The following is a 27,533-nucleotide window of genomic DNA, read 5'->3' as shown; positions in this document are numbered from 1 at the left end:
ACTGCTGTAGCCCAGGACGGGTCACAAAAGCTAAACAACACTTTGGCCTATTGGTATCGTAAATGACAATGCCTTTTATTATTGCAGGTTTTTTAAACACAAAAATAAAAGGCATTGCCATTTACAATGCCAATAGCTCAAACTCTCACAACTGCGAGACCTATTGCATTGCAAATGCTTGTTTACCCACGTGTTCTCTGGGATGAAGGGGCCTGTGTGTGTGGCCATTAGTGGCAGCGGCGTTTGTTCATCTCTGCGTTTTAAGGCCTTGCAGCCTTAGAGAATCCCCGTCGATAATTTAACTAGTAGTTGTCTCTTTTATGTGTGTTTGACGATCTGTCCTTTGCATGAGCACAGTGAAAAAAATTGGTGCTTTACATGGCTTTCTTGTCTTTTTGTTATTCCCTTTTCGTCTACATCTAAAGTGATTTTAATAAAGGTGCTTAATTTGTTAAAAAAAATAAGTATGCTGCATGGCTAAATACTTATAAGGTACCAAAGGTGAGACCTAATAGCTATGTCAATGCTTGTCTTTATTTATTTTTGCCCTTTTTTTTTCCCTATGCTGCACAGCCTTATCGTCTGTGGAACTCCACCTTTTCAGATTCTGCCCTCTTCCATTCCACCATAAATATCAACTATGCAGCTTGGTATTATCTTATTATTAATAGTGTAGATCCACTTTTCTAGTTATTACAGGTTTCTTTCCATCCCAGGTAAAATTGTTTATGGACCATTGCATTTTTTAGCATAGCAGAAAGTGGTTTAAACACAAACAAGGTTTTAGGGAAAATTGTCATTTTGATAGATACCAATCTCCTCAGCAAGGGTATGCTCTAAGTGTGGCAGGTTCATAGTTTTCAGTGGATGCTTTGTAAGACGGCCCGATAATTTACTTGGGGTAGGGTATGGGCGGATGCATTCAATTGTACTCCCAGGTATGGGATGGAATGTTCGGCCCAATTAATAGGAACTGTCTCTTTAATGTTTCTTGCTAATTCAGTGGGACAGATTTAAAATTTGGGACGTCTGTCATTTTAAGAAGATTCCAGATACTTTCCCAAACCTTTTAATTGCTGTAATAGGAGAGATTTAATGCTCTTGACCCTTAAACTGTTTTTTTTTTCATTATCGCATGAGAGCACCTTCAAATATCTGAGTTCAGCATGTGTGATGTACAAATTTTTTTTTATTTAATAGACTAAATGTTTGCTCTCTGATTAATATGAATCTATCCCACATGTAGTGAATACATGACTCCTGACTTGTCTCTTAGTATACTAATCGAATTGTCATCAGGGTGGGAGCAGACATGTTTCTCAGCTAATGTTTGAAATACTCTCTATTAATAATTACACTCAATTCAGTGATGTAATCTGATATGCGAACATGAAATGCTTCCTTCAGTTAAAGAAATACACTTTTTGAATTCAACAAGGGCATCAGACAGATGAGCCTGTGGGTGTGTCAAGCTATGCCGGTTCAAGCGATTGGAGTGGCGGGGTTGTGATCCAGCCAGCTTCGGAGGAAGTTATGATTCTTTGCCACAGCTTAAAAAGTATGGGATAAACATTTGTCAAGATGGACCACGTTCCAAGTGAAGTCTTACATTGCTACACAATCCTTGGCAAAGCACAGATGCAACACACAAGGAATGGCAAGAGCACTGGGGGATCCGAACCCCAATATTTTGATCACCCTAAAATTTACCTCTGTCGGCTCAGCTCCTGCACCCTTGATCTTGCGATAAGTCACCACCCTTCTAGACTTTGGGCCTCACAAATAGCAGAGTGATAACATAGTGACTGGAAGTGCTCAATAATTGAGTTCTAGAGCATAGGAAAAGTTGAAGGATTTTATTACGAAATCTCAAAACAAGCAATACAGAGAAATGCAAAATATATTCCACAAAGGTTCAGAGTACTAGTCAGAAATCCAAATCATTCTAAGTCCAAATAAGCAACAAAAGTCATAAAGATAGCATCTGTAGGGGAAAAGTAAAGACTGTCTAAATGGACAGAGTCCTGTGAGGAAAATCTGAGAAGTGTCTAAATAAATGGACCGATTCCCAGAGGAACAGGGAAGTCCTCTGCCTCTCTCCCAAAGCCAGGGGTTTTATATACATTTTAAGAATAGGTAATAGGCGAAAACTGCCAATTCAGCATGGCATAATAACACATTCGGCAAATCGGAACTTAGGTTGTCATAACAAAAGTATAACTATCCCATTTTTAAGGAAAAGCAAAGACTTTGGGGGCGAGAAGACACACATTGATTGGGAGGGGTAATGAGCAGGAGAAAGATGAACAGAAGAGCATCCATAATAATAAAATGGTCTCTGCAAAAATGGGGCACAAATAAAATACATTAATAAACACACTTCTAAGTGCTTACTAAAACTCATTTCAAGAGCAGCATTAATAATTCAGCATTTATGACTATATTCATCATAAAAATCTTTAGCATTCAAAAATAATTTGTCACCCAAGATTGTACATTTAGAAAAAGCTACCACAGCAGTGTTCATGCGTCTCATGCTGTATTTTTTATCCTGTAATCCGCCAATGAGATGCACACTATATCATTGATCGAAAACAAAAGTGTGAGCTGCAGTCTGATTGGCTGATTGCAACTATGGTTATGCATCTAAGCCAATTCATCCAATTGGAACCAGTGGTGCTTGAACAATTTTCCTAATGGATGTTACATCACTGAAGTCATAGGAATTATGAAAAATCAAAGCAGCACACAAAGAACAAGTATAGCACACATGAGCCACACCCATGCAGAAGGAGAGCGGAAATGGTGTGGTATGTAGCCGGTGGTGGATTTTGGAGCACACTGTTACATATATCACTAAAGCAGGATGTGGTAGCGCACGGTTTCAAAAAATATAATTTGCACAACCAAGTAAAGTATTCTGATATGTTTTTATCCTATAGCAATCTTTGTTTTCATCACACTTCAGAACTACAAAAAAATTGCTTTCCTAATTGCTGATATATTTTTAAATATTTGTACAGTTCACTAGACTGTATTTAAATGTGCGTTAGAAAAAATGAGTCGGCTTTCTCTTCTCTGACGATGCAGTGGCTGGTCTGAATTGCTTCACGAAGAAGACCGGGGGATTCTGAGGGAGGTGCTCGCTGTCTCGGAGCTGTGAATGCGCTGGAGAGAGTTCTTGCTTGGAGGCTGGAGAGACCACGGAGGCTTATCTCTCCATTACCTCGTTGGTGGCGAGCCGCGGTGCACGAGTATCTGGCCGATGATGGCGTCGAAGGGGGGTTCTCGAGCTCAGCGGGGGAAAGGTACTGCGCTGATGGCCGGGACTCCTGTCAAAACCAGGAATGTTACGGCTGCGACGGGAGCAAAGACAGCGAGCAAACAAACCCTCGAGTACTAGTTCTGCTACCCGAAAGGGCTCGCTAACACAGACCCCTTCATCCCTGGATATGGACTCCAATACATCATCGCTTGGAGGCTCGGCAAAGATGCAGGCAAACATTCAAAGCAATTGTACCTGCAATCTTTTCATGGGTTCCGAAGAAAGGACCGGCTTTCGAGCTAGCGGTCGCACCTGTGGAAGGTAGCAGTAGAGCGAGCGGCGAGGTGGAGGCTGATCTGGACGGTGTTGCTGGCGAGTCAGTGATTCTTCCTCTGGTTCGGTCGATCTCTATCTCTGCTGAGGGTCCCCGGGCTCCGGATGGGGGTTTGGGGTCAGGCTTGGATTTTCTGCGTACCGAACCCGCTCCGTAAAGCCTCAGCGATCATTTGTCAAAACCATGCATTCTGAGAACTGCAGGGTTTCCCGATGAACCTTTACAGACACGAGAGCTACTGATTGTCTCAGGACTATCCCGGCAAGAGCCGATGTTTTCAACAGCAACGAGAGCAGTGAATCACAATATTGATCTTGGCATAAACAGGGCGGCCAGTAGTCAAAACACAAAAGAAACGGGGTATAAGGCAGCGAGTGATTGCACTTATCATCAAAATCAGGTCAAAAGTATACCTTTTTGGGTGCCAAGGATCATGAGGTTAAATACCCCTAAACCCCCTTAGGAACAAAGATCCTACAATTCGTAAACATATCACTGTGATCCCGCACTCCACATAGTCATTTTAGATTATGATCATAAAATGTCTGTCCATTCAGCAGGTGGTGTTTCAAAAAAATGTTTTCTTTATTTAGTTATTCTCTTTTTTTCATATATAAAAGGACACATCCATGTAGCCGACGCGTTTCGTCCCAGAGGACTTCTTCAGGGCAAGAATTGAAATATAAAGGGGCCTCGTCTTGTTCCTCTTCAACACTACAGGTTGTAACTAAGCCTTCCTTTAATCGGCCAGACTAGATAGATTGCCTTTTATTTTTGCTTGATCGATCTTATTTTATTAGTGTGGTTTCACCCTATGTAGATTTTTGTTGATAATATCTCCTGCCATGCTGCAGTGGGGTCGAGGTAGGTCCACCGTAGGTACTGCCGCTGTGGAGCTGAGCCCGCTCTGCTTCCTAATAATTTGGATATCCCTGATAAAATTTCTAATACTGATGATTTTTTTTCTTTCTCTGAGCACTCTTCTTCGGAAAGTTTAGTTAAAGAATGGCTGGAAGATTCCAATCCAGATGATGATGGGATCTCAGACATGTCGGGCTTTGCTACGACAGAGAAACGGGCAGTGCGTAATAAGAACAGTCTTGTGGTGGATAGACAACAGGGATCTGACGCTTCATTGTCATGGGACTACCAGCACTCCCCAAATATAGACATACTTTCTACTAACGTGGTCGGGGCTATTTTTGCAGAGAAAGATCTAAGCTCGGGGAAATTACGCTTACTACTATTTATGACCTTATAATGGCCCATAGAGCCGAAACTCAGGCAGAGAGTAATCGTGCTCAGAGTGCTTGTAAGCGGCTACAAAATGCAATACGAAGAGTATCTAAGACTTGTGCCGATATAGTAACACGGGTTGACGAGACCGAAACTAGGATTTCATCCTTAGAAGATGACTTAGTAGCACAGAAAGAGGTAACAGCATCTCTGCGGTCCCAGAGAGATGATATGCAATGGAAATTAATTGATTTAGAGAATAGGGCTAGACGCAATAATCTCTGCATTTTAGGGGTCTCGGAGGGAAGCAAAGGTTCTGATGCAAGTAAGTTTGTTATTGAGCTATTGAGTGAGGCTTTTCCAGGACTGGGGGAGTGGGATTGGCAAAAGGAGGTGTTGAGGGCACATCGTTTTCCGTTTAATCAAAAGAAGAGGAGGGGGCAGAAAGAGGCTACACCATGTGCTATTCTCATCTCGCTCCATAATTTTTTGCGAGAGAGGCTCTATATGACCTGGCACGCCCTAAAAAAAAAGCCCATGGGAAGGGCTGCAAATTTTTTGTTGGACCGGATTTTTGCCAGGCCACGGTCGAGACCCGTTGGAGAATGCGTCAGATGATCCCACTCTTCCAGGCTAAGGGGGCACAAATCTTTCTACAAAATCCGGCTAGGTTAAAAGTAATCTTTAAGGGTCATACACAGGTCTTTTTTTCTGAAGTCAAAGCTAATGAATTTCTACAAACCATGTGCCCCTAATGGTGATTCCAATCGTGGGTTTTCAAGGCTTAATCTCAATTCCCTGGTACATTGGTATATTTCTATTTGTGGTTTATTTTTAAGTTAGGTATGACCTTTTTTTCCTCTATTGAGGCTTGCACTGCATCGAGGAGGGGGTTCATGGGAGAGATTGACTCCACATCAAAGGGGGCATTTGTCCCCAAGCTCCATGGGTTGGGTGAGGGTGTGAGGGGGATGGGGTACAGGGGTGGGGAGGTGGGAGGTGGTGTTGTTGTTGGTAGAGGGGTGGGAGAGGGGAGGGGGTGGACGAAAAAGAAAAATCCAACCAGGAACTTTTGTTTTTTGATTATTATAGCTATCGGATATTTCTTAATCCAGCAATATGTGTTGTTCTTGATCCTTCTTGTTTCCTGTCCTTGTTTTTTCTTTTTTTGCATGCAGATCACAAAAGCATCAGTTTCTTATGCAGATTGCCCATTTGTGTCCCTAAATATTTCTATGTTCTAAAGGCTAGGGGTATAAGAAATCTAAATTATTAAATGAGGAAATTAATTTTGTGTACCCTTAATATTTCTGGGCTAAATAATCCTAATAAGCGGAAGGTCCTAGCTGGGCTAATGAATTCTCAAGGCTGGGATTTACTTTGTCTTCAGGAGACTCATATCTCATGGGCACATAGAGCATGGTTGGGTATGCTTGGGATGGAACTATTAGGCTGTTCACGACAATCAACCAATACTAGGGGGGGTCGCTATATTGTCGAAAAAGGGTTTATTGGAATGTAAAAGGAAAAGGGAGGATCCGGGGGGAAGATGGGTGATTGTGGAGCTGAGGGTCAATGGGGAGGGTCTTACAGTTTGTAGTTTATATGGCTCTAACCTGGATGATGCCGAATTGATGGACTCAATTAACAACGAATTAGCACTTTGGCCACAACCTTTAGTAGTATGTGGAGACTTAAATATACATTTGGAGGCCGAGTTCAATGTTGATACAGGCCAGCCCTATGTGGGGCGAAAACCTAGGGTTTTCAAAAGCTTACAGGGATTAATGCAGGATCAGGGACTATGCGATGTTTGGGCTAGATTAAAACCCAAGCATCCCGGGTATACATTTTTTTCGGCACCCCATAGCAAGCTGGTACGCTTAGATTATTTTCTGGTCTCATATTCTATATTGGTAAGATCCTCCGTTAAAAAGTTACCAAGAATATATCTGATCACAATCCTCTTATCTTGGAAATCTCTGGTCCTGATTCTCCGCCATTAATTAATAATTGGTCGTTTGATAGGAAACTTCTTTTGGATCAGGACTATTATACCCATATTGAAGAGTGGATTAAAATGTTCTTTTTGATTAATAAGGGATCTGTCTCTAAACCCATGGTTTGGGACGCTTTCAAAGCTGGGATTGGTGGCGAAACATTGAGCTTTGCGGCGCAAAAGAGAAAAAGAGTTAAAGATGAACTCGACAGAAGCTTGGCTATTCTATCGGAAGTGGAGAAAGAGCTGACATATAAAATCAAATATAAATTAGATCTAGCAGAATGCCAGGCAAGACTTGCAGCTAAACGGTCAATGATCTATCAGCATTTTTCAGAGGAAGTGGCCTCAAAATTTGAGATTTATAAGAGAGAGTGCTATGAATTCGGGGGGCAAACCGGTAGGATTTTAGCCAAGAGATTACGCCAGAGGGAGTCTCAGAATAAGATTTTAGAAATTAAAGATTTGCATGATAAGATACAGACCTCTCCATCAAGCATAAGGTAGCCATTCAGGGAATTCTATCAAAGACTCTATATGAACGATAAGACTGCGATAGCGGAAGGATATTTAGCGGGGACTGAAAGTCCGGTTTTATCAAAAAGCAATAAGGATTATAAGGTTGAAACTGTTTCTGAGGCAGTTTATTTGGGTATCCGCATTTCTCCTGACGTCCAGAAGATACCAGAGGTTAATATAGACCCGATTGTGGACTCCTCGAACTAACTTTTACAAAAATTCAACTGTTTACATTTATCACTTTATGGTCGATCCAACGTATTTAAAATGGTAATACTGCCCATGTTTCTATATTTATTTCGTGCTATACCTTTGGTTTTCACCAACGCTGTATTCAGTAAGATAGAAAGAATGTGTGTACGCTTTGTGTGTGGATATAAGAGAACTAGGAGGGCAATAAAGTGGCTTAATCTACCTAGAGCACGTGGTGGCTGGGATGTGCCGAACTTTAGGTATTATTATTGGGCTTCCCTACTCCAGCATTTTGGAGATTTAATAGCTGGTGAAGAAGCGATGCATGCGTCAATTTATAACAAGATTTTGGGTAATAATGCCCAATACCTCTTAGTAAGGATTCTAGAGCCGAGTTACTACAAAAGGACTCGGTTTAAGGTTTTGGAGGCTGCCTTTTTGATTTGGAAAAAGGTACGCATTATGTATAAGATCCCAAAAATATCATTCCTGACTCCCTTTGAATCTATAGGGCTACTCCCTAGTATCTTCCAAGATACTGTTTCTTGTAGGTGGGTGTTGTCTGGCATTCGGGCTATTGGGAATCTATATGAATTTGGGCAGCTTCTGCCTTTTGTACAGCTTCAAGATAAATTTGATCTGCGCAGGGGCGATTTTTAAAAAAATTTCTCCAGATACATAGCTTTTTGGAGCATGCCCGGTCGAAAGGACTCTTTCAGGAAGGGCGAAACAATTTGTTAAAACTGATTGCAGCCAAGTGTAAAATTGGCCAGATATATAGATGCTTAATTTCCGTTCAATTAGACGATTTAGATGTGCAGCAGGAAAATTGGAAACGTAGACTTGGCGATGTTCCGACATACAGTCGATGTTGGAAATGGCTAACTCAGTGTTATTTGCGGGGAGCTTGAGAAGCCAATTTTATATGTCTGTATTTAATCTCTACTATACACCTTCAAAAATTACTAAATGGAAGACGGGAAGGGGGGACAAGTGTCCTAGATGTAAGCTTTATTTTATTTATTTATTTTTAGCTGACAACACATGATGACATACATAGCTGTGCGCCTACAACCCTGAGGCCGGCTGCGATGTTGCTGATAGATGTAAGCTTTATGCCACTGATTCAGTACACATCATATTTTATGCTTGTCCCCTGCTTGCTGTATTTCTATCTGAGATTCAACACTTTCTCAACTACTCTGTGGGTATAACATGTAAAATGACTGCTGAAGTTGTATTGTTTGGAATGTCATCAAGTAGTGGCAATGGTGGGGGAATGCTCCAGAGTCTCGTTTCCTATTTATCTGTATGTCTATTGTCAGATTATGTATTGCATCAAAATGGATCGATTCTGATTCCCCCCCACGTTTTGGGAGTGGAGAACCATGATTCTGTCTATATATCATCTAGAAACTGCTTTGTATAGGCTTAAACGACCTGGAAAAAAAAGATTTGGATTACAAACTTGGGACTTTATAAAAAAAATGGCTGTGATCTTTCCTTTTTGCTGGAAATTCCAAGTCTATTATTTTATATGTATCCGGCATTGTCTCTTTTTTTGTTGTTGTTCCTGGATAAATAAAAATAAAAAAAATAAAATAATTACATGCTACAGCCTTTCCTTTCAAACTGAATGTATCCCAGCACGATTGTCAGACTGCTCACTTTTTACAAAATCCTCTAACTTTGCAGTCGGAGAAAGAAAAGCAAACGCCAGTCTCCATAATAAAATAAGCCGCAATTTGTAAGAAAGTAAGTTAGAAATGCATGTACAACACATTACATGAAAGGAAAAAGGGAGACTGATTGAATTTTTTTAAAAGTGCACTTGGCATCATATATTTTAAAAACACAATGAAGTAGGTACAGTTGTAGCAGCACTGTAGGCAAGGAATGCGAAAACAACCCGAGTTGGACTTGGTGCTCAATTGTGTATGTGACTCAAAAAGTGGCGACGCAGGTGACCATGTGTAATCAGCGAAAACGGCGCAACGTGCAATTAGTGAACAGATATATATAGTGAGTATTGGTGGTTCACTGCAGTAATTTACAGGTTTTTAGATGGAGTAGTAAATTGGTTGAACCACAGAGGATAATGCGCTATCAGTTGTGCTGAGGGGTCGATGACGTTTCGATCCTATGATTCAGGATCATCTTCAGGACCGGGTTGCTGAATTAGAGCGGTGCTGAGGAGGACACGGTCCGGTGTCCAAGGAGGGCAAAGGGACAATTGCAATGAAGTAACGGTCCGGATTCCAAGGTAGGATATCTTGGATGCATTACACGGCAGTGTATCGTGTATAAACTGGCGCCGTGTCACGGAGGGAACATCGGCGATTAAGGGGGGGGGAGAAAATTTAAAGCTGCTCCTCGTTGTACCACGAATCGGTACCGATGGGGGAGGTTTTAGGATATGGAGTAAATCCAAGTAATCACGGGGACGCCGGGATCAGCGTCAGTCTGCCACAATCGTGTCCTTCACCCGCGTAGAGAGGAGGTATCACCTTTTCACCCTGCAGAATAACTCTTCCATAAACACTGTGATGACGAGTGTGTCTTTCTGAGAGCTGCTTTCAGTAGGGGCCCTGTCTGGTACAGGTGAGGTGCCTCCTTGCCCCCGGGGTGATGGATCACTTTTACAGGTTGTCCGTCTTATCAGCATGTCCCTAATGTGGTCTCTTTTTTTGTATTTCCTTGATGCCATTGTTGCAGAGTGCAAGTGCCTTCAGGTCCTACAGCAGGGTGCACAGTGTCATTGGTGCCGGCCCAGTCTTCATGTGAGGAGGGTCTTGTCTCTCCGGGCTTGTATGCTTAATTCGGTGTCAGAGTACAACATGAATGCTAGTTGTTTGTAACCACATCTGGCCCCTAGGCTGTTAAGTTCACCTCAGGGCAGACACGGCTAATAGTCTGCAAGTTTGAGTGCCATCAAAATCTCAAATTTTCTGTTAGTCAAAACAAAGGACTTGGGAGGGGGTGCTCACTTCGTGAATTGTGCTCTTTCCCCTCAGGTCTTCCCTCCTTGTGGGTATCACCTAGGGAGTGAAGGGGGAACCCAAACCAAACACCAGCAGGGTGTTGGGTGCAACACCATCTGCCCTAAGGCAAGCCCACAATTACAGACCCGCTTTCGGACCAGCACGCCTCACTTTAGACATAAGGGCCGACAGTTTCCCATGAATGTTTCCCAAAACTCCACCCCAGCTGTCTAAGAATCTGCCTTGTCTCTGGTGGCTCAAACCGTCAAGTCGTGGTTGATATATCGAAAATGTTGTGTGCCCGGAACATGCAAGTCAAAGTTTCCTCTTATGAACTCTGTGTCTATTCACCCGTCTCGCTCTGTCCACTGGTGCGACTGGGGCTTCAAAGCCACCCAGCTGAGAAGAAAAGTGGGTGGTTTCGCTGTGAGTGCTTGCTTTGAAGGGGGGATTGGGTGTTGGAGGACTGGGAAAATCTTACATTTCTGCCATCTTGTCTCTGTGTTCCTTATATAGTATTGGTTATTTTTTTTTTTTAAACCTGTAATAAGATCTTGCTTAACACTTAAGGGAATATGAATATAAGCAGATTTATTTTGTTTGTTTGCAAGTTAGTGTTTACTGTTCATTATGAGGTCTAATAAACGTGAGTCAGTTGATCTTCATGGGGTGGGACAACCAGTCACCCCGTCTTCAGAGCTGGCCTTAATCTTTACGTCACAGCCTTGCACACAGCAGTTTACAGATAGGTTGTGCAGTTGCTGTCTTGTATGTGTAGATTTTACAGAGACTCCGCAGAGATTGCAATTGAATTAATGAGAGAACGAGTTAGGTGTACTTCTCTAACCACAGTAGAATTGCCCCCTTCCCGGAAAGACATGGTTATGCAGTAGAAGTGGTGGAGAGGGTCCGGTACTTTTCTCGCCGAACCTGGCTTAAAAATACTTTGAAAGTGAATGTAAGGCTTGCAGGTGCTTGCTTTTTGCTATATTGCGGGAAAGAGTACAGTAGGTCATGCTCTCTAACAGAAAAAAGTGCTCATTTCAATGGGCTAGTTGATAAACTATGGGTTAGGCCCTGCACGCTTGGCAATATTTTTGTAGGATTTTTCCAGGCCTAGTCAGCGAAGAATAAGAAGACATTGTTGTAAAAGTCAGTGCATGAAAAAACAGTGGGAAGAACAAGGCAATCTGGTGGGAAACTGTAACAAAAGCAACTCCCCACGAAGAATGCTGGTGCAAGTGGAAGAAAACTGCCAAATGGGAAGGAATATTTACATGTGGAATTAATTAGCAATCTAAAACGTCTGTCACGCATAGTTTGCCATTATGCATTGCACACAGAGTGGATTAGGGCATGGAGGTTACGGAGTTAAAAGGTAGTGGTTGGCACAATAGAACTTCAGTTTTTCAGGCATTTATTTTGCGTACAATGCTCCATGTGTGAGGCAGCGCATAAACTGCTGACCATTCTTAAGATTATCAGTTATTTCAGCATCTAACTGGGTATTCTTAACAGATCTGATATCCAATGTGGTGATTTTTGTGAATTATATTCTACTTGCCTTTCAATAATTAATTATCCAAGGATCTCTGCGTTCTAAGACTGAGGTAAAAACTTTAAATTGCAGCATCAATTAACAGTTGCTACAAGGGAGGCAACTTTTTAGTAAAATGAACCCGCTTCCAGTCTTGATTTATAACTTTTTAAACACCTATTTAGATCTTTCAGAAACGGACATGTACACTGATAGGACTTGATGTACGTGCTGCCTTCCAAAATCCATGATCTGCCAACAAGCTTCTCTGGCAAAATGACTGTATTGTGTGATAGCAACACCTCTGAATGAATGACCAGTGCTTTATTATGGCTCTGTGTTCTTTAGTTCCCTGCAGTCTCATGAGTCCATACCCATGACTAGAGTTGCTGAGCGATCGGTCTCCTCACAGCTGCAACAAATTTTGATTTAAACAAACGATTGTCCTTTTGCACCATTTTAAACAAGAATTTCATTTTGCAGTCAGCTGGTGGAAAACGTTAAACATTTGCTTACTTAGATTTATTTCTGCGCTTAGAACAAGTATCCAACTTTTATGCAGTTCTCAAGAATTGAAGTACTTCATGAACATAGCAATCTTTGATTTTTAAACGGTATGCATGCAAAATATACACCTACAAATGCCCACCAGTTGAGAGTTTCTGTAGCACAATTACTTTTTGTGTTCGTGCCTCAGCAATATATTCTTCGTCTTTCCGTGCACCCTATTAACTATTGGAAAGTGTCCCTCCCCTTTTCAACCCTGGAACCCACTTAGTTTGACAAGAGTAAATTGCCATGCCCTTCCAGGGAGGGAAACTAACAACACGCAGTAAGTAAGTGCACTCCCACACTGGGCAACATATGTGCTGCAGATGTCTGGAAAAGAGACTGACTGTTCATTGACTTGAAAACCTTGGCTTTTGAATCTTCCCAGACCTATGATTCTACATAGACTGAGGAGAGATTCAAAGGAGTTGAACACGTTTGTGATAAAAATTTATCCGTTGGGTGATGGTTAATTGACTCTATTCCTGTGAAAGTTAACCCACTGACAAATGTAATGTTTTACTTTCTAGTTGAGACAAACATCACATCATGCTTCTCCAGGGTCTGTTCCGTTTGTCCTCTGTCTTCCGGTCATCTCTCTCGCTCCAGCTTCGAAGGAACATTGGGCTCTCGGCCATTGTATTCAACAAAGCAAAGGAGCTTGATCCAGTCCAGAAGCTTTTCCTCGATAAAATCCGGGAATACAACACAAAGAGCAAGTAAGTGAGAGGGCATCTATAACCAATTTAGCATTGAAATCGATGAAAGGGAATGCAAATATTTTCATACAAAATGTGCGCAGTTATTCCTACAGCCCTGCTATAATAGATGTTCTCTCTTGAGGGAAATCTGAAGTACTTTAATGACCACGTAAGCACACTGACAGATACATTTGTATATAAAACTTCTTCAGCAGTGATGTATTTCATTTCAGTCTGTGCACATTAGGGCTCATATTAAACCAAGCACCCTGGGCAGCTCAATCGGCATTTGCATCCCTGAAGCACTGTGGTATTATAAAAGGTGCTGGAGATGCTTGTGTGGTCGCTTCTGTAATATCGATCACATCAGCAAACATTTTGCTGAGCCAAAATTACTAGAGGGTGATAACTCATTTCTATGGAGCATTCCATTAATTCCGGGTGTCGTGCAGTAGTCCATGGAAAAGACAGGTTACTCACTATTCTCGTTAGTGGGCACTTCAGTTTAACAGAGTTTCCGGTAAACTCTTCACAGTATCCTAGTGGGTTGGCAGGGGTACTCTAACTTGTCTCAGGTCAAATGCAGGGAGTAGTCCTTGACCTCCTCGTCTCGTGAGCCACTCCCCCTGCTGCCCAGCTCCTCCTGAATGTGACGCGTGTCTGCCCTCGAGGCCAGCTGTTTAGTCCCACTGCCAAGCGAATGCTGCCTGTCTAGGCAACTGAACTGGATTACTGGTAACTTTAAATTGTGGTAGCCTTTATGCTTGATTTGGGTTTGGCATCTCTTTATTCAGTTTTGGTAATTGCTGGTTGGTTTCTCTGCACCTGCCGTTTTCCCTCTCCCAGCGTTTTCCTGCTCCCCGCCCTCCCACCTCCCTGGCAGTCCCTTACTGCTGCTACTTCTGGAGACCACTGCGCAGCTGCACCAACGGCGCACAAAAGGCAAGCCCTTCTGCACGTGGACGGCACCCAGCACCAGGACCACTTGCTCTTCCACCCTGCAGAGCTACACCGTCGCAGACTTCTGCGTCCTGGACCCCGAACGCAGCAACAATCTCTGCTGCCGCACATCCCCATGGATCACATAATGACCGTTCTCCTGCCGACACTGCTGTCTCGCATTTTAGCACCTCACCAACAACACAGCAAACGCGCCACAACTGATACATCGACCAAGACCCTCACGACTACTCTCCATACATACTGGATAAGCACCATCAGAGGTACCTTTGCCTACTGACCACCAGGACCACGCCCCAGCTTCTACAACACCATCCTGGAAATAATCGCCGTCCTCGCAATCGACTCCGAGCACTACCTCTTCCTCGGAGATCTCCACTTCCTACTCGACGACCCTAGCGATGCTAACTCCACCAACATTTGGGAAAGCATGCACACATCGGACTCGTGCAGCTCGTCCCCAACCCCACCCACATCACAGGATACACGCTTGACCTCATCTTCACCTTACACCTCCAGTGACAGGTACATCCACACCACACCACTCACCTGGTCCGACCACAACAGCGAACACTTCACCACCTCAGGCCCAGACTACCTTAGATCCACATGAAGAGAATGGAAAAAGGTATCAGAAGACCAGTGAAATGAGATACTCAGCTCCCAGATTCTACACACAACCTTAAACAAGCAGCAAAGAACTTCCCCCAGTGGATCAAAAAATGCACCAACGCCATTGCCACTGCCAAGACAGCCAAGGTTAAAGAACAAAGCAAAAGAGCAAGTTGGTTCACAGAGGATCGGCACTCCACCAGAAGCAACTGCCAACAACATGAAAGGAGGTGGCTATCTGCAAAAAAATAGAAGACACACCCGTCTACAGAATCGCTCTCAACCAGTACCACCACCTCCTGAAAAAACCAAGAATTACCTAGCAGACTGTATCCGAGCCAGTGCAAACCGCAGCAAAGATTTCTTCGCCATTGTGAAGGAGTTCACCAATCCCACAGCCACCAAGAATTACATCTCTCCCTCCCAGGAATTGTGCAACAACCTCACGGACTTCTTCCATGACAAGATCTCGGCCATCTACGAAAACTTCGAATGCCAACTCTCCGCAGACAGCATCAACCGGCCGACACCCATGAACACAAACTCCGAACACCTTCTCACCCACTTGGACCTCCTCCATCATAATCTCAGTGCAGTCTGTAGCACCCTCGGGGCCATGCCCCCACTGCGTCTTCAACCTCGGAAGCGAGGCTGTCGGCGACAAACTCAGAAAGGGCCTGAACACCTCCATCACTGCTGCCTCCTTCCCAGAGGACTGGGAAGACGCTGAAGTGAGACCCCTCCTGAAAAAACCCTCTGCTGACCAATCAACCAGCAACTCAACCAAAACCTAGAAGACCACCTCCTGGACCCCTCCCAGATTGGATTTCGAACTAACCACAGCACCAAGACAGCCCTGATCACAGTCACAGACTACATCAGAGCCCTCCTGGACCGTAGGGAAACAGCAGCCCTCATCTTCCTGGACCTGAGCACCAAGACAGCCCTGATCGCAGTCACAGACGACATCAGAGCCCTCCTGGACCGTAGGGAAACAGCAGCCCTCATCTTCCTGGATCCACCGCATTTGACCCAGTCTCCCACCACATCCTGATCAACCGACTCCTCAACAGCGGGATTCAAGGAATGCCCTCAACTGGTTCCCTCATACCTCTCTGGCAAAACTCAAAGTATCCGCCTCCCGCCATTTGCCTCTGAGCCCAAGAAGACCACCTGCAGAGTCCCCCAAGGATCGTTTCTCAGCCCTACCCTCTTCAACACCTGCATGAACCACCTGGCCAACACCGTCTGATCACACGGACTCAACATCATCTCCTATGCAGATGACACTCAACTCCTCCTCTCACTGTCCGAAGATCCCTACACCACAAAAAACAACTTCCACAGATGCATGATGAACGTCGCAGACTGGAGGAAAGACAACTGTTTCAAACTCAACTCGGAAAAAGAAAAGAAGTCCTTGTCTCTGGGAACACCTCGCCATGGAACGACTCATGGTGGCCCGCAGAGCTCAGCACACCACCCGTCCCAACAGATCACGCACGCAACCTCTGCATCATCATAGACCACAACCTATCCATGAAGATTCAAGTGAATGCAGTCTCCTCTGCCTGCTTCCACACCTGTCGCATGCGCAAGATCTTCAGGTGGCTCCCAGTAAATAGGTAAACACCAGAAGGACCTTCACGCAGGCTCTCTTCACCAGCAGATGGACTACGGAAACGCGCTCTACGTAGGAATCACTGCACATCTCCTGAAGAGACTCCAGACAATACAGAACTCGGCTGCAAGACTCATACTCTACCTTCCCCAGAAGGACCCACATCACACCCAATCTGAAGCTACACTGGCTCCCGATTCAGAAGAGATACCAGTTCAAGATGCTGACCAATGCCTCCCTCGCAGACACCCCACGTATCCGTTGAGCCAACAGCGGAGGAAGCTCCTTCTCGCACCTGGCAGCCAAGGCTTGGAACAACCTGCCCCTGCACCTCAGGACCGCACTGTCACTGAAATGATGAAATATTCTTGTATAGCGCATGGCTACCCGGAGGCATCCCAGCGCTTCGGAGGCGACTAGAGGAGCAGGTGGAATTATGGGAATAGCCATGTCTTCAGATGTTTGCGGAATGTTAAGTGATTAGCTTCCTTGCAGATAGAAAGAGGAAGGGAGTTCCAGAGTCTAGAGGCGTTGTAGGAAAGAAGGCAGCCACCTGTCCGGGCCTTCTTAATTCTGGGGACCTCCGCCAGATGGAGTTCATCTGAACGGAGACTTCTAGTGGCTTTGTAAGGCTTAATGAGATTTTTGATGATGGGGGGGACCCTTACCCTGAAAGCTTTTGTGTGCGATGCAAAGGGCTTTGAAATGTATTCTTTCCTGTATCGGGAGCCAGTGGAGTGCTCTCAGGGCAGGCTTGGCTGAGCAGCGGTTATTTGTGCCCGTGAGGAGCCTTGCTGCCGAGTTTTGGACCACTTGTAGTTTGGAAATAACTGAATTGGGCACGCCCAGATAGAGGGCGTTACTGTAGTCCAGCCTGGAAAGAATGATCGCTTGAACTGGGAGCTTTCTAGAGTGGAAGGGTAAAAGAGGGAGTACTTTCCGTGCGGTACGGAGCATACCGTAGCAGGTAGCAGCGGTTTTCCTAGCTTGGGTTCTAAAGGTAAGATCATGGTCGAGCCAGATGCCCAGGCTCTTTATTTCCTGTTTTGGCATCGGTGCAAGCCCCATGCACGATGGCCACAGATTGTTAGAGTTAAAAATTGCTTGGTTGCCCAACAGCATGAGCTTGGTCTTGTCACCGTTGAGTTTGAGGTGGGAGGAGCTCATCCAGCTGGCGACTTCTTTGAGACCGGAGCAGAGGTTCGTGGGAAACTGCTCAAAGCCACAATAAGCTGGGTATTGTCCGCGTAGGTGACTAGTTGGATTCCAAAAGGGGCTACTATCTCTGCTAGTGGGGACATGTACACATTAAAAAGTGTAGGGCTCAAAGAAGAGTTCTGGGGGACCCCACATTGGAGTGGCACTGGTCGGGACCAGGTGTTGCCTTCAAATACCTGAAAGAATCTTTCTTCCAGGAATGATTCCAACCAGGACAGGGCCTTGCCTGTCACTCCCACTTTTTTGAGACGGTGTATCAGGATGCGGTGGTTTACCGTGTCAAACTCAGTGCAGTCTGTAGCACCCTCGGGGCCATGCCCCCACTGCGTCTTCAACCTCGGAAGCGAGGCTGTCGGCGACAAACTCAGAAAGGGCCTGAACACCTCCATCACTGCTGCCTCCTTCCCAGAGGACTGGGAAGACGCTGAAGTGAGACCCCTCCTGAAAAAACCCTCTGCTGACCAATCAACCAGCAACTCAACCAAAACCTAGAAGACCACCTCCTGGACCCCTCCCAGATTGGATTTCGAACTAACCACAGCACCAAGACAGCCCTGATCACAGTCACAGACTACATCAGAGCCCTCCTGGACCGTAGGGAAACAGCAGCCCTCATCTTCCTGGACCTGAGCACCAAGACAGCCCTGATCGCAGTCACAGACGACATCAGAGCCCTCCTGGACCGTAGGGAAACAGCAGCCCTCATCTTCCTGGATCCACCGCATTTGACCCAGTCTCCCACCACATCCTGATCAACCGACTCCTCAACAGCGGGATTCAAGGAATGCCCTCAACTGGTTCCCTCATACCTCTCTGGCAAAACTCAAAGTATCCGCCTCCCGCCATTTGCCTCTGAGCCCAAGAAGACCACCTGCAGAGTCCCCCAAGGATCGTTTCTCAGCCCTACCCTCTTCAACACCTGCATGAACCACCTGGCCAACACCGTCTGATCACACGGACTCAACATCATCTCCTATGCAGATGACACTCAACTCCTCCTCTCACTGTCCGAAGATCCCTACACCACAAAAAACAACTTCCACAGATGCATGATGAACGTCGCAGACTGGAGGAAAGACAACTGTTTCAAACTCAACTCGGAAAAAGAAAAGAAGTCCTTGTCTCTGGGAACACCTCGCCATGGAACGACTCATGGTGGCCCGCAGAGCTCAGCACACCACCCGTCCCAACAGATCACGCACGCAACCTCTGCATCATCATAGACCACAACCTATCCATGAAGATTCAAGTGAATGCAGTCTCCTCTGCCTGCTTCCACACCTGTCGCATGCGCAAGATCTTCAGGTGGCTCCCAGTAAATAGGTAAACACCAGAAGGACCTTCACGCAGGCTCTCTTCACCAGCAGATGGACTACGGAAACGCGCTCTACGTAGGAATCACTGCACATCTCCTGAAGAGACTCCAGACAATACAGAACTCGGCTGCAAGACTCATACTCTACCTTCCCCAGAAGGACCCACATCACACCCAATCTGAAGCTACACTGGCTCCCGATTCAGAAGAGATACCAGTTCAAGATGCTGACCAATGCCTCCCTCGCAGACACCCCACGTATCCGTTGAGCCAACAGCGGAGGAAGCTCCTTCTCGCACCTGGCAGCCAAGGCTTGGAACAACCTGCCCCTGCACCTCAGGACCGCACTGTCACTGAAATGATGAAATATTCTTGTATAGCGCATGGCTACCCGGAGGCATCCCAGCGCTTCGGAGGCGACTAGAGGAGCAGGTGGAATTATGGGAATAGCCATGTCTTCAGATGTTTGCGGAATGTTAAGTGATTAGCTTCCTTGCAGATAGAAAGAGGAAGGGAGTTCCAGAGTCTAGAGGCGTTGTAGGAAAGAAGGCAGCCACCTGTCCGGGCCTTCTTAATTCTGGGGACCTCCGCCAGATGGAGTTCATCTGAACGGAGACTTCTAGTGGCTTTGTAAGGCTTAATGAGATTTTTGATGATGGGGGGGACCCTTACCCTGAAAGCTTTTGTGTGCGATGCAAAGGGCTTTGAAATGTATTCTTTCCTGTATCGGGAGCCAGTGGAGTGCTCTCAGGGCAGGCTTGGCTGAGCAGCGGTTATTTGTGCCCGTGAGGAGCCTTGCTGCCGAGTTTTGGACCACTTGTAGTTTGGAAATAACTGAATTGGGCACGCCCAGATAGAGGGCGTTACTGTAGTCCAGCCTGGAAAGAATGATCGCTTGAACTGGGAGCTTTCTAGAGTGGAAGGGTAAAAGAGGGAGTACTTTCCGTGCGGTACGGAGCATACCGTAGCAGGTAGCAGCGGTTTTCCTAGCTTGGGTTCTAAAGGTAAGATCATGGTCGAGCCAGATGCCCAGGCTCTTTATTTCCTGTTTTGGCATCGGTGCAAGCCCCATGCACGATGGCCACAGATTGTTAGAGTTAAAAATTGCTTGGTTGCCCAACAGCATGAGCTTGGTCTTGTCACCGTTGAGTTTGAGGTGGGAGGAGCTCATCCAGCTGGCGACTTCTTTGAGACCGGAGCAGAGGTTCGTGGGAAACTGCTCAAAGCCACAATAAGCTGGGTATTGTCCGCGTAGGTGACTAGTTGGATTCCAAAAGGGGCTACTATCTCTGCTAGTGGGGACATGTACACATTAAAAAGTGTAGGGCTCAAAGAAGAGTTCTGGGGGACCCCACATTGGAGTGGCACTGGTCGGGACCAGGTGTTGCCTTCAAATACCTGAAAGAATCTTTCTTCCAGGAATGATTCCAACCAGGACAGGGCCTTGCCTGTCACTCCCACTTTTTTGAGACGGTGTATCAGGATGCGGTGGTTTACCGTGTCAAAGGCTGCACGAAGGTCCAAGAGGATGATGGCTTAGGACCCTCCGGAGTCAAGAATCTTTCTTGACTCCTTCACCACCGGTCAGTGTAGTCTCAGTGCCCTGGCCGGGACGGGAGGAGTGGAGCAGTTTAAAGGTTTCAAGGTGCGCGGAAGTAGGCGAATGACGTATTTTTCTGCCATTTTGCTAATTCCAAGGAGTAAGGAGATGGGGCGATAATTGCCCAACTCCGTGGGATCTAGGTGGTTTTTTTTAGTAGTGCATTCACTATGGCGTTTTTCCAGTCCTAGGGGAATATACCCGATGCTAGAGAGGCATTGATTAAATTAGCGATAGGAGTAATGATAGTGGGTGTTGCCAGCTTCAGAATATTGAAGGGGGCAGGGTCAGTCAGAGAGCCACTCTTAATTGAGTCTAAGATGGAAGGGAGGAGTTCCTCAGTGAGTGGAGCGTATGACTCTAGATGGAAGTCATTATTCTGAGGTACCAATTCGAGGGGCTCGAGGAGGTGTTCATTATCAGCAAGTGGCAGAAGATTAAGGATATTTTCGATTTTGGTGGAGAAAAAACCTGCTAATTCCTCACAACGATAGCCAGTCGGGTCAAGGGCTGGGGGGGGGGGGATGGATCTGGAATTCTCAAAAGTTTTTTTGCGATCTGAAATATTTCTTTATAGGAGTTGGAGGACGATTGAATTTCTTCCTTGTAGTAGGCAGCCTGTGTTGCTTTTAGTGCTGCTTTGTAGGAGGTAATGTATGCTCTGTAGTCTAATTTTTTCTCACTAGCAAAGTCTTTCCTCCATACTCTTTCTAATCTTTTGCATTGCTGTTGCGAAGATCGGGTGTGAACCAGGGGGATTTAACCCCTTCCACGCTCATGACGGAACCACGCCGTCATGAGTCACGGGCGGCGTGTGCTCATGACGGCGTGGTTCCGTCATGCTGCGGCCGCTCCGCCTAAGCGGCACTAATTCCCCGCCTGTGCGGGTGAAGTACTGAGTGGGCGGAGTCGTGACGGAACCACGCCGTCATGAGCACAGTTCGCCCGTGACTCATGACGGCGTGGTTCCGTCACGAGCATGGCGGCGCCGCGCTCACCCCGAACCCCCCAGCGCCGCGGCGGAATTCGTGCCGCAGGGAAGGGGTTATTGGGTCCTATTATTATTATTGTTATTGTTATTATTGTTGTTTTTTTTTTTGTAGACTGTTTTTCTGGACAGTACTACATCTAGTGAATTCTCAATCCACGTGCAGAACTTTCTGTTGGCAAATGAGGGATCGGGGTCGTGTGTGGGTATTGTTAATATCAATTCACGGGTCCAGTCCTCTACGCTTAGTTTGGGCCAGTGGCGAGCTTGGATGCAAGATGCCAATAGATGAGTGCGCGGGGAGGATGGGTGCCATGAAAAAGGCAGTAGGAAGTGGTCTGACCAAGGGAGGGGGATGGGCTCCTTCCCTTTTAATTCTACTATTCTTGAAAAAATAGGGTCAAGAAGATTACCCTTCATATGAGTGGCTTGATGAATCTTTAGGTGCAGCTGGTAGGCTGCAAGATCATGGGCGAGGTCATCAGGAACTTTATCTAAAGGGTCATCAAAATGCAAATTAAAATCCCCAAGAAGATTAAAATTGGGCAATGCACTACCTAGGTTTAGGACAGTTTCAAGTAGCGAGCTACAGAATTGTCCCTGTGCTCCTGGGGGGCAGTAAAGAAGAATGCCAGCAAAAGTAAGTGAGGGGGTAAATTGGATAGAGAATAGGGCGTTTACGCAATCTAGCAGGGGGCTATCTAGGATGTGGCAAAATAAATAATCTTTATAAATGATAGCAATTCCTCCACCCTTGCTACATGTTCTATCCAAGCGCTGAACAAACTATTCAGAAGAGACCTTAAGACCTGGATGTTTGAATGATCCAACCCCCATGACGCAGCCTACAGGTCCAGCGCCTCAAGACCATCTCGGGTGATTCGCTGCGCTCTAGAAATGTCTGATTGATTGTTGCAGGAGGCCTGTGCACCAAATGTCACCCACTTAAATAGTTTGCTGCAGGGTACGTCACCTTCAGCGGCTCGTATCCTGTTAATAGCTACTCATGGTCAAGTAATTACATGTTAGGGGTCACAGATGTGGCATTGGGCTCCCTTTGGACCTGCTAATTGGCAATGGGGAACTCTTTGGTGTTCAAGCACACCCTTGAGGTACAATATCTCCTGGACTGCGAAGGTTAGCAGCACAAAGTCTAGAGGTCCATATTCACAGGTTCTATTGCTAGCACACACCCCACTTTCACCCTATGAAGATAAAGTTGAAGATGTCTTGACTTCCTCTGGAGATTTTACAGAAGAGATCTAAGCTTCCAAAAGTTGTTTCACAGTGCAGCTTCGTAATTTCAGCAGTTCTGGAAGTGTCCTATAAATTCCTTGACTTCTTTGGTTTTTAGTCTATTCCGTCCATCTGTGTGCAAGGTGTGCATAACTTCGTAGAGCTTGCTTCATTGAGTCATCCTCCACAGGGTTCAGCTAATTGGGTCTTGTAGTCTTCTTCCTGTCCCAAGGCCAAATTCTGTCTTTAGCCTGGGGGGCACTTCAAGTCCCTGTTCTTCGTGTCACAGTGCAGTGTGCTTTCAGTTCCAGTGCTTTTTGCCATGCCTTGGAGAAATATGGCCAATACCTGGCCCCATTCATATTAGGGTTCTCTGAGCTATTCCACAATGACTACTGGAAGAAATCCACAAATAGTAGGAAGCTTGTAGTGGGAGTATTTAACCTACTTTAGTAGCACTGGCGGGCCTAGCCAGTCAAAGCTTTTTTCAAGTTTTTGACGTCTACTAATGTAATCATTGGGCAAAGAGCTTGTTGCAACAATCATGCCAGAAGGCGAAATTATTTTGTGCAAACTGGAAGTATAAATATTCTGTTAAGTGTTGAACCACTGTATGTGTTGATGGCATGTGTGTTCTCCTTTACAAAAACCTCAACTGTTGACTTCCGTGCAGTTAGAATTGTAAGCAAATGCCTAACTGCTTTGCTAACAATACATTGTCAAAATTCATATCATTTGATCACACTAGCTGATGCAATTTGTGTAACCAAGTGCATTTTTTCCTGCTTTCTCCATCTAGGCAAGTTGGAGGGCCTGTGGATGCAGGTCCCGAATTCCAGAAAGAGTTAACTGAAGATATAGTCAAACTTCAGCGATTGTATGGAGGAGGAGATCTTGAGAAATTTCCAGAATTTAAATTTGAGGGTAAGTTGGAATTACTTTTTCTTCATAACTAGTAAGGCAAATTAATTGCAGCAAAATTGCAACGGGATTCCTTATGAAAATATTGCATTATTTTTCCTTTTGTTTATGGTACTCTAAGGAGGTTTTCTGTTGCATTTGTTTCTGAATTTCTGGTCAGACTTTTCTCATCTTTGACAATTTTAGGTTATAATTAGGGACTTAGATTGCCTTTTGCCCCAACTTTTAAATTTGATTGTTAGTTTAGACAGGGCTATATTATGCCAAGACATTCACGCTGGATGCATTTTATTTATTTTCAGAGTGCTGTGCTGGTGCTTCACTTGATGCAGAAGTCACTTTTTCTATGGCTCTGTAGGAGTGCTGTCTATCCCACTTTAAGGAGCCTTGTGGCTGATGGTGTCCGGTTCTGCATCTGGCATTTTTGAGAAACTATTATGTTGAACTTTACTTTGGATTGAAGCTTTTTGTGCAGAGAGCTCTGTATCTGGCAATAATGAAATCTCAATTTTGGACCACCAAAGAAGGCTTTTTACAGGGGGTTTGCTATCCACCGCATACACCTGGTCCCTATCCTCTTCAAAGGGGAAATCCTTGTATTAGAAGAATTTGATTTAAATAGGGAAACTGTTTCCTAACACCTTTTTATCCCAAAGAAAAGCAGTCAGTTGAATTTCTGGCAACAACTCCTATGTTAAATTTTCTATCTGACTGGCACAATGTGACGTCTCAACAGTAATTGCTATAGTTCTATTTGTCATTTTATGTCTTCTACTTGACCAGATAAACACTTGCATTTCACTGTGCTGTCTTCAAGTTCTAAAACGTCATTAAAACGTATTGTGCAATTCCAAGAATTATTGAAATTAGTTAAGTGGTGTGCAGCTAGGTTGTTCCCTCATCGATGAAAGCCTAACTGACGTAAAATTAAGGTTTGTGTCTGAAATCTACAATAGAGAGACAGTGTTTATCCACCATTAGTATAATTAAGTGATGAAACACTCAATTGGGTTTAACCCCAGCAGATTATACATTGCAAGAATACATGGCTGCTCAAGGAGAACTTGCACAATGGACCTTGGAGAACCTTGTGGCAGAATTCCCTTCTGCTCGTAGAACCGTGGTTGCAGTATATCCATATGAGAGTTCCTGTTCAGAGACTATACTTAAAAAACGAGTGTCACATACTCGTTCTTACCCAGAAATTAGCACTTATGCCTTAAATGTAACCTCCAAGTTCATACATCACTGCTGTAAAAACTGTGGGATGAGCTGGAATATTTAAATCTGTACACACAAGCCTAAGTTTTGGATGGCACCACAAAAGAACAAGTCTCAAGGAAATGGGTAGACTACTGCCCGAATGCCATGACTGCAAATGCTCTTTATGGAGTTTTAAATAAAAAATGAAATAAATAGCTTCCCTCTATATAGGTCTTGTCACCAATACAAACACTATTTAAGTGGCAATTAAAGCAGCACAGGCCAAGTTAAATGAGTCACCTGGCTGGTTTTCAAGGATGGAACAAACACACATGCAATGAGAACCAACTGGCATCACATGAGCAGTGCATTCATGGCTGAATTCCAGCTGCGCAATGCTGAAAGTATATTGAGATTGAAAAGTAAAAAAGGAGAGGTACAGTGGTCAAGGCCCTGTTGGTTCGGCCACCGTAGAAGAGGGATAAGTTGGTGACAGAACATTGATGAAACAGTAGGATATGGAGTAATGGACACTATTAATCAGGGTTTCACTAATCCACCAGAGGAGCAATCCATAGATAAAGAAATAGGTACTGTGTAGCTAATATTAAGGTCTTGGAATGCAAACATTAGGTTTTGAGAGCAGCTATGCAGGTCTTTTACTGTACGAGCTAGACAGTAATAATTTTCCTTCACCTCAGTCCCATGACTCTGGTGAGTAAAAAAAGTTAATTTAAAACTTGGAAAGTGAGAAAGTAGCTCCTGAACATGTGTATCTAGAGACTTCATAGAAGTACCATGCAAAGCTAAAAGTGATGTACCAGAAAAATACTATCAGATTTTGCTTTTTTAGTTTTGTAACTAAAGAAAAGACTGCTTTAGTATTTCTCAGTCGAACCTGAGAAAAACCACCCATGTTGACACCAGTGGCAGCTGCCACAAACAAAGGGTGGTGGTGCAGATGGAGGGAATGCGCGGGGTGGGGGTGGGGCGGGGTTTAGCACAGGGGGGTTAATAATTATTTTTCAATGAAGTTCCCTTAAGCTGTCAGCCGCCATCCGCATCGCACCTCCATGTTTTTCTTGGACCCAGCAGACACTGGGACAGGCTGCCTGTGCAATCCCCGCGCTGCTCTCATGCTATGAGAGCAGCACAGGGATTGGCCTGCGCGGGTTAAAAGACGCTCCACTCAGGACCGGGAGTCTGGTCTTTTTTTCCATATCTGCTTTTCAATATATGGAGAAACCTAAGTGTGCGTGTTTGTTTAGTGGGCCTGAGACAACCGGCCAAACACAAATGCCCAGTCCGCCCCTTCCTATAGAACATAGTTTTATTTTTCACCTGCTGACTTTAAGCTAGTGAGCCATTGCGGAGGAGCCGCCCCTGGTTGACACTGTCTTGTCAATCCTCTTTGCTGGAAGTCATGCAGAACCTAAGAATTTTCCATTTCAGTGGAAGCTCACCAGGACTGTTACTCTAGGTACTTCCCACTGACTGTCTTGTGGAATTAAAGATTGAAATTAAGCCCCTGTTTACAAGGAGAGCTGATCAAACGGGAAGATCAATGAGGGCCCAGTCCTTGTGACGTACACATCAAATGGCTGAGAAGAGTTTCTCATTCAATTGAATAAGTATTCCACTTTCCAAAGGTACCTCCCAAGTAATACAGTACTCCACAACCATCTCCAGAAACTTAATAAAGCATTGCAAATGTTTGATCAAGTACTCACTTGCCCTTAGGAACCACGGTTAGAATCCATTTGGGCAGACAAAACAATTTTTCTAGTCGATTGGCTCACGTAAAAGGTAAAATTAAAAATGTGATTGAACATAATCTTAATGTAAGAGGGAGGACTTCTTTGCAGGAACTAGCATGCATCTACTTGCCACAGCTCCGTGTGGTGCAACCAAGTGTACCTTACTCATTGCTGTTTCAATAGTGTTGGTGGAAGATATACACGTCTGATGTATTTTTGCATCACTCTTGTATGGCCAGGTCATACACCTGTTTAAGATTTTGAAGTAATTTAACAACTCTTCTTTAAGTTCTAATGCAGCATTCTGATTAGCTTTTTTACTGTTTTCCCTTCACAGAACCGAAGTTTGAAGACCAACAGAAGTAGTTCTTTGCAAAATCACAAACGGAAGCAGCACCATCAGTCTAAAATTGTTTTCTCCCTCGAATCTGTTCAGTTGTAAATAAAGCATTTTGGTTCATTTACCATACTATGGCATTTTGAGTTATGCTGTTATTTTGAATTGCTATGATTTGAAGCTTCTTAAATGAAATCTGCCACTATAATGCATGGCAGTGACCTTTTCAGTTTCTTTGTGAATTTAACTTCATCAAACACCATGTAGAGCAAATGTCTGTAGTCGTCAATAAGCAGCTCCTAAATAAGTGCATAAAAAGAATCCTTTGTAACGTCTCATCTGCATTTTATTTACCTTCATACATTTATAATTTAGGACCGTGAAAAACAAGGTATTACATAACACCACCACTGGGTTAAAATTGAGGCTATTAGCATGTCCTTTTAGCATTG

General features: G+C 44.7%; 1 protein-coding gene across 2 annotated transcripts in view; it reads left to right on the top strand.

The window, feature by feature from the left end:
* Positions 1–27,213, top strand: part of ATP5PF (ATP synthase peripheral stalk subunit F6) — a 44,989-nt gene extending 17,776 nt beyond the window's left edge. For both annotated transcript variants that reach the window (XM_085623065.1, XM_085623066.1), the window contains exons 2-4: positions 13,143–13,331; positions 23,663–23,787; positions 27,082–27,213. In XM_085623065.1, the coding sequence (XP_085479191.1) occupies positions 13,162–13,331; positions 23,663–23,787; positions 27,082–27,110 (324 nt within the window). In that variant the 5' untranslated portion in view covers positions 13,143–13,161 and the 3' untranslated portion in view covers positions 27,111–27,213. The remainder of the gene's footprint in view (positions 1–13,142; positions 13,332–23,662; positions 23,788–27,081) is intronic.
* The last annotated feature ends 320 nt before the right edge of the window (positions 27,214–27,533 follow it).

Source organism: Triturus cristatus, chromosome 8 (genome assembly GCF_964204655.1).
Source record: "Triturus cristatus chromosome 8, aTriCri1.1, whole genome shotgun sequence".
NCBI lineage: Eukaryota > Metazoa > Chordata > Amphibia > Caudata > Salamandridae > Triturus > Triturus cristatus.
This window is presented reverse-complemented; position numbering and strand designations above follow the sequence as displayed.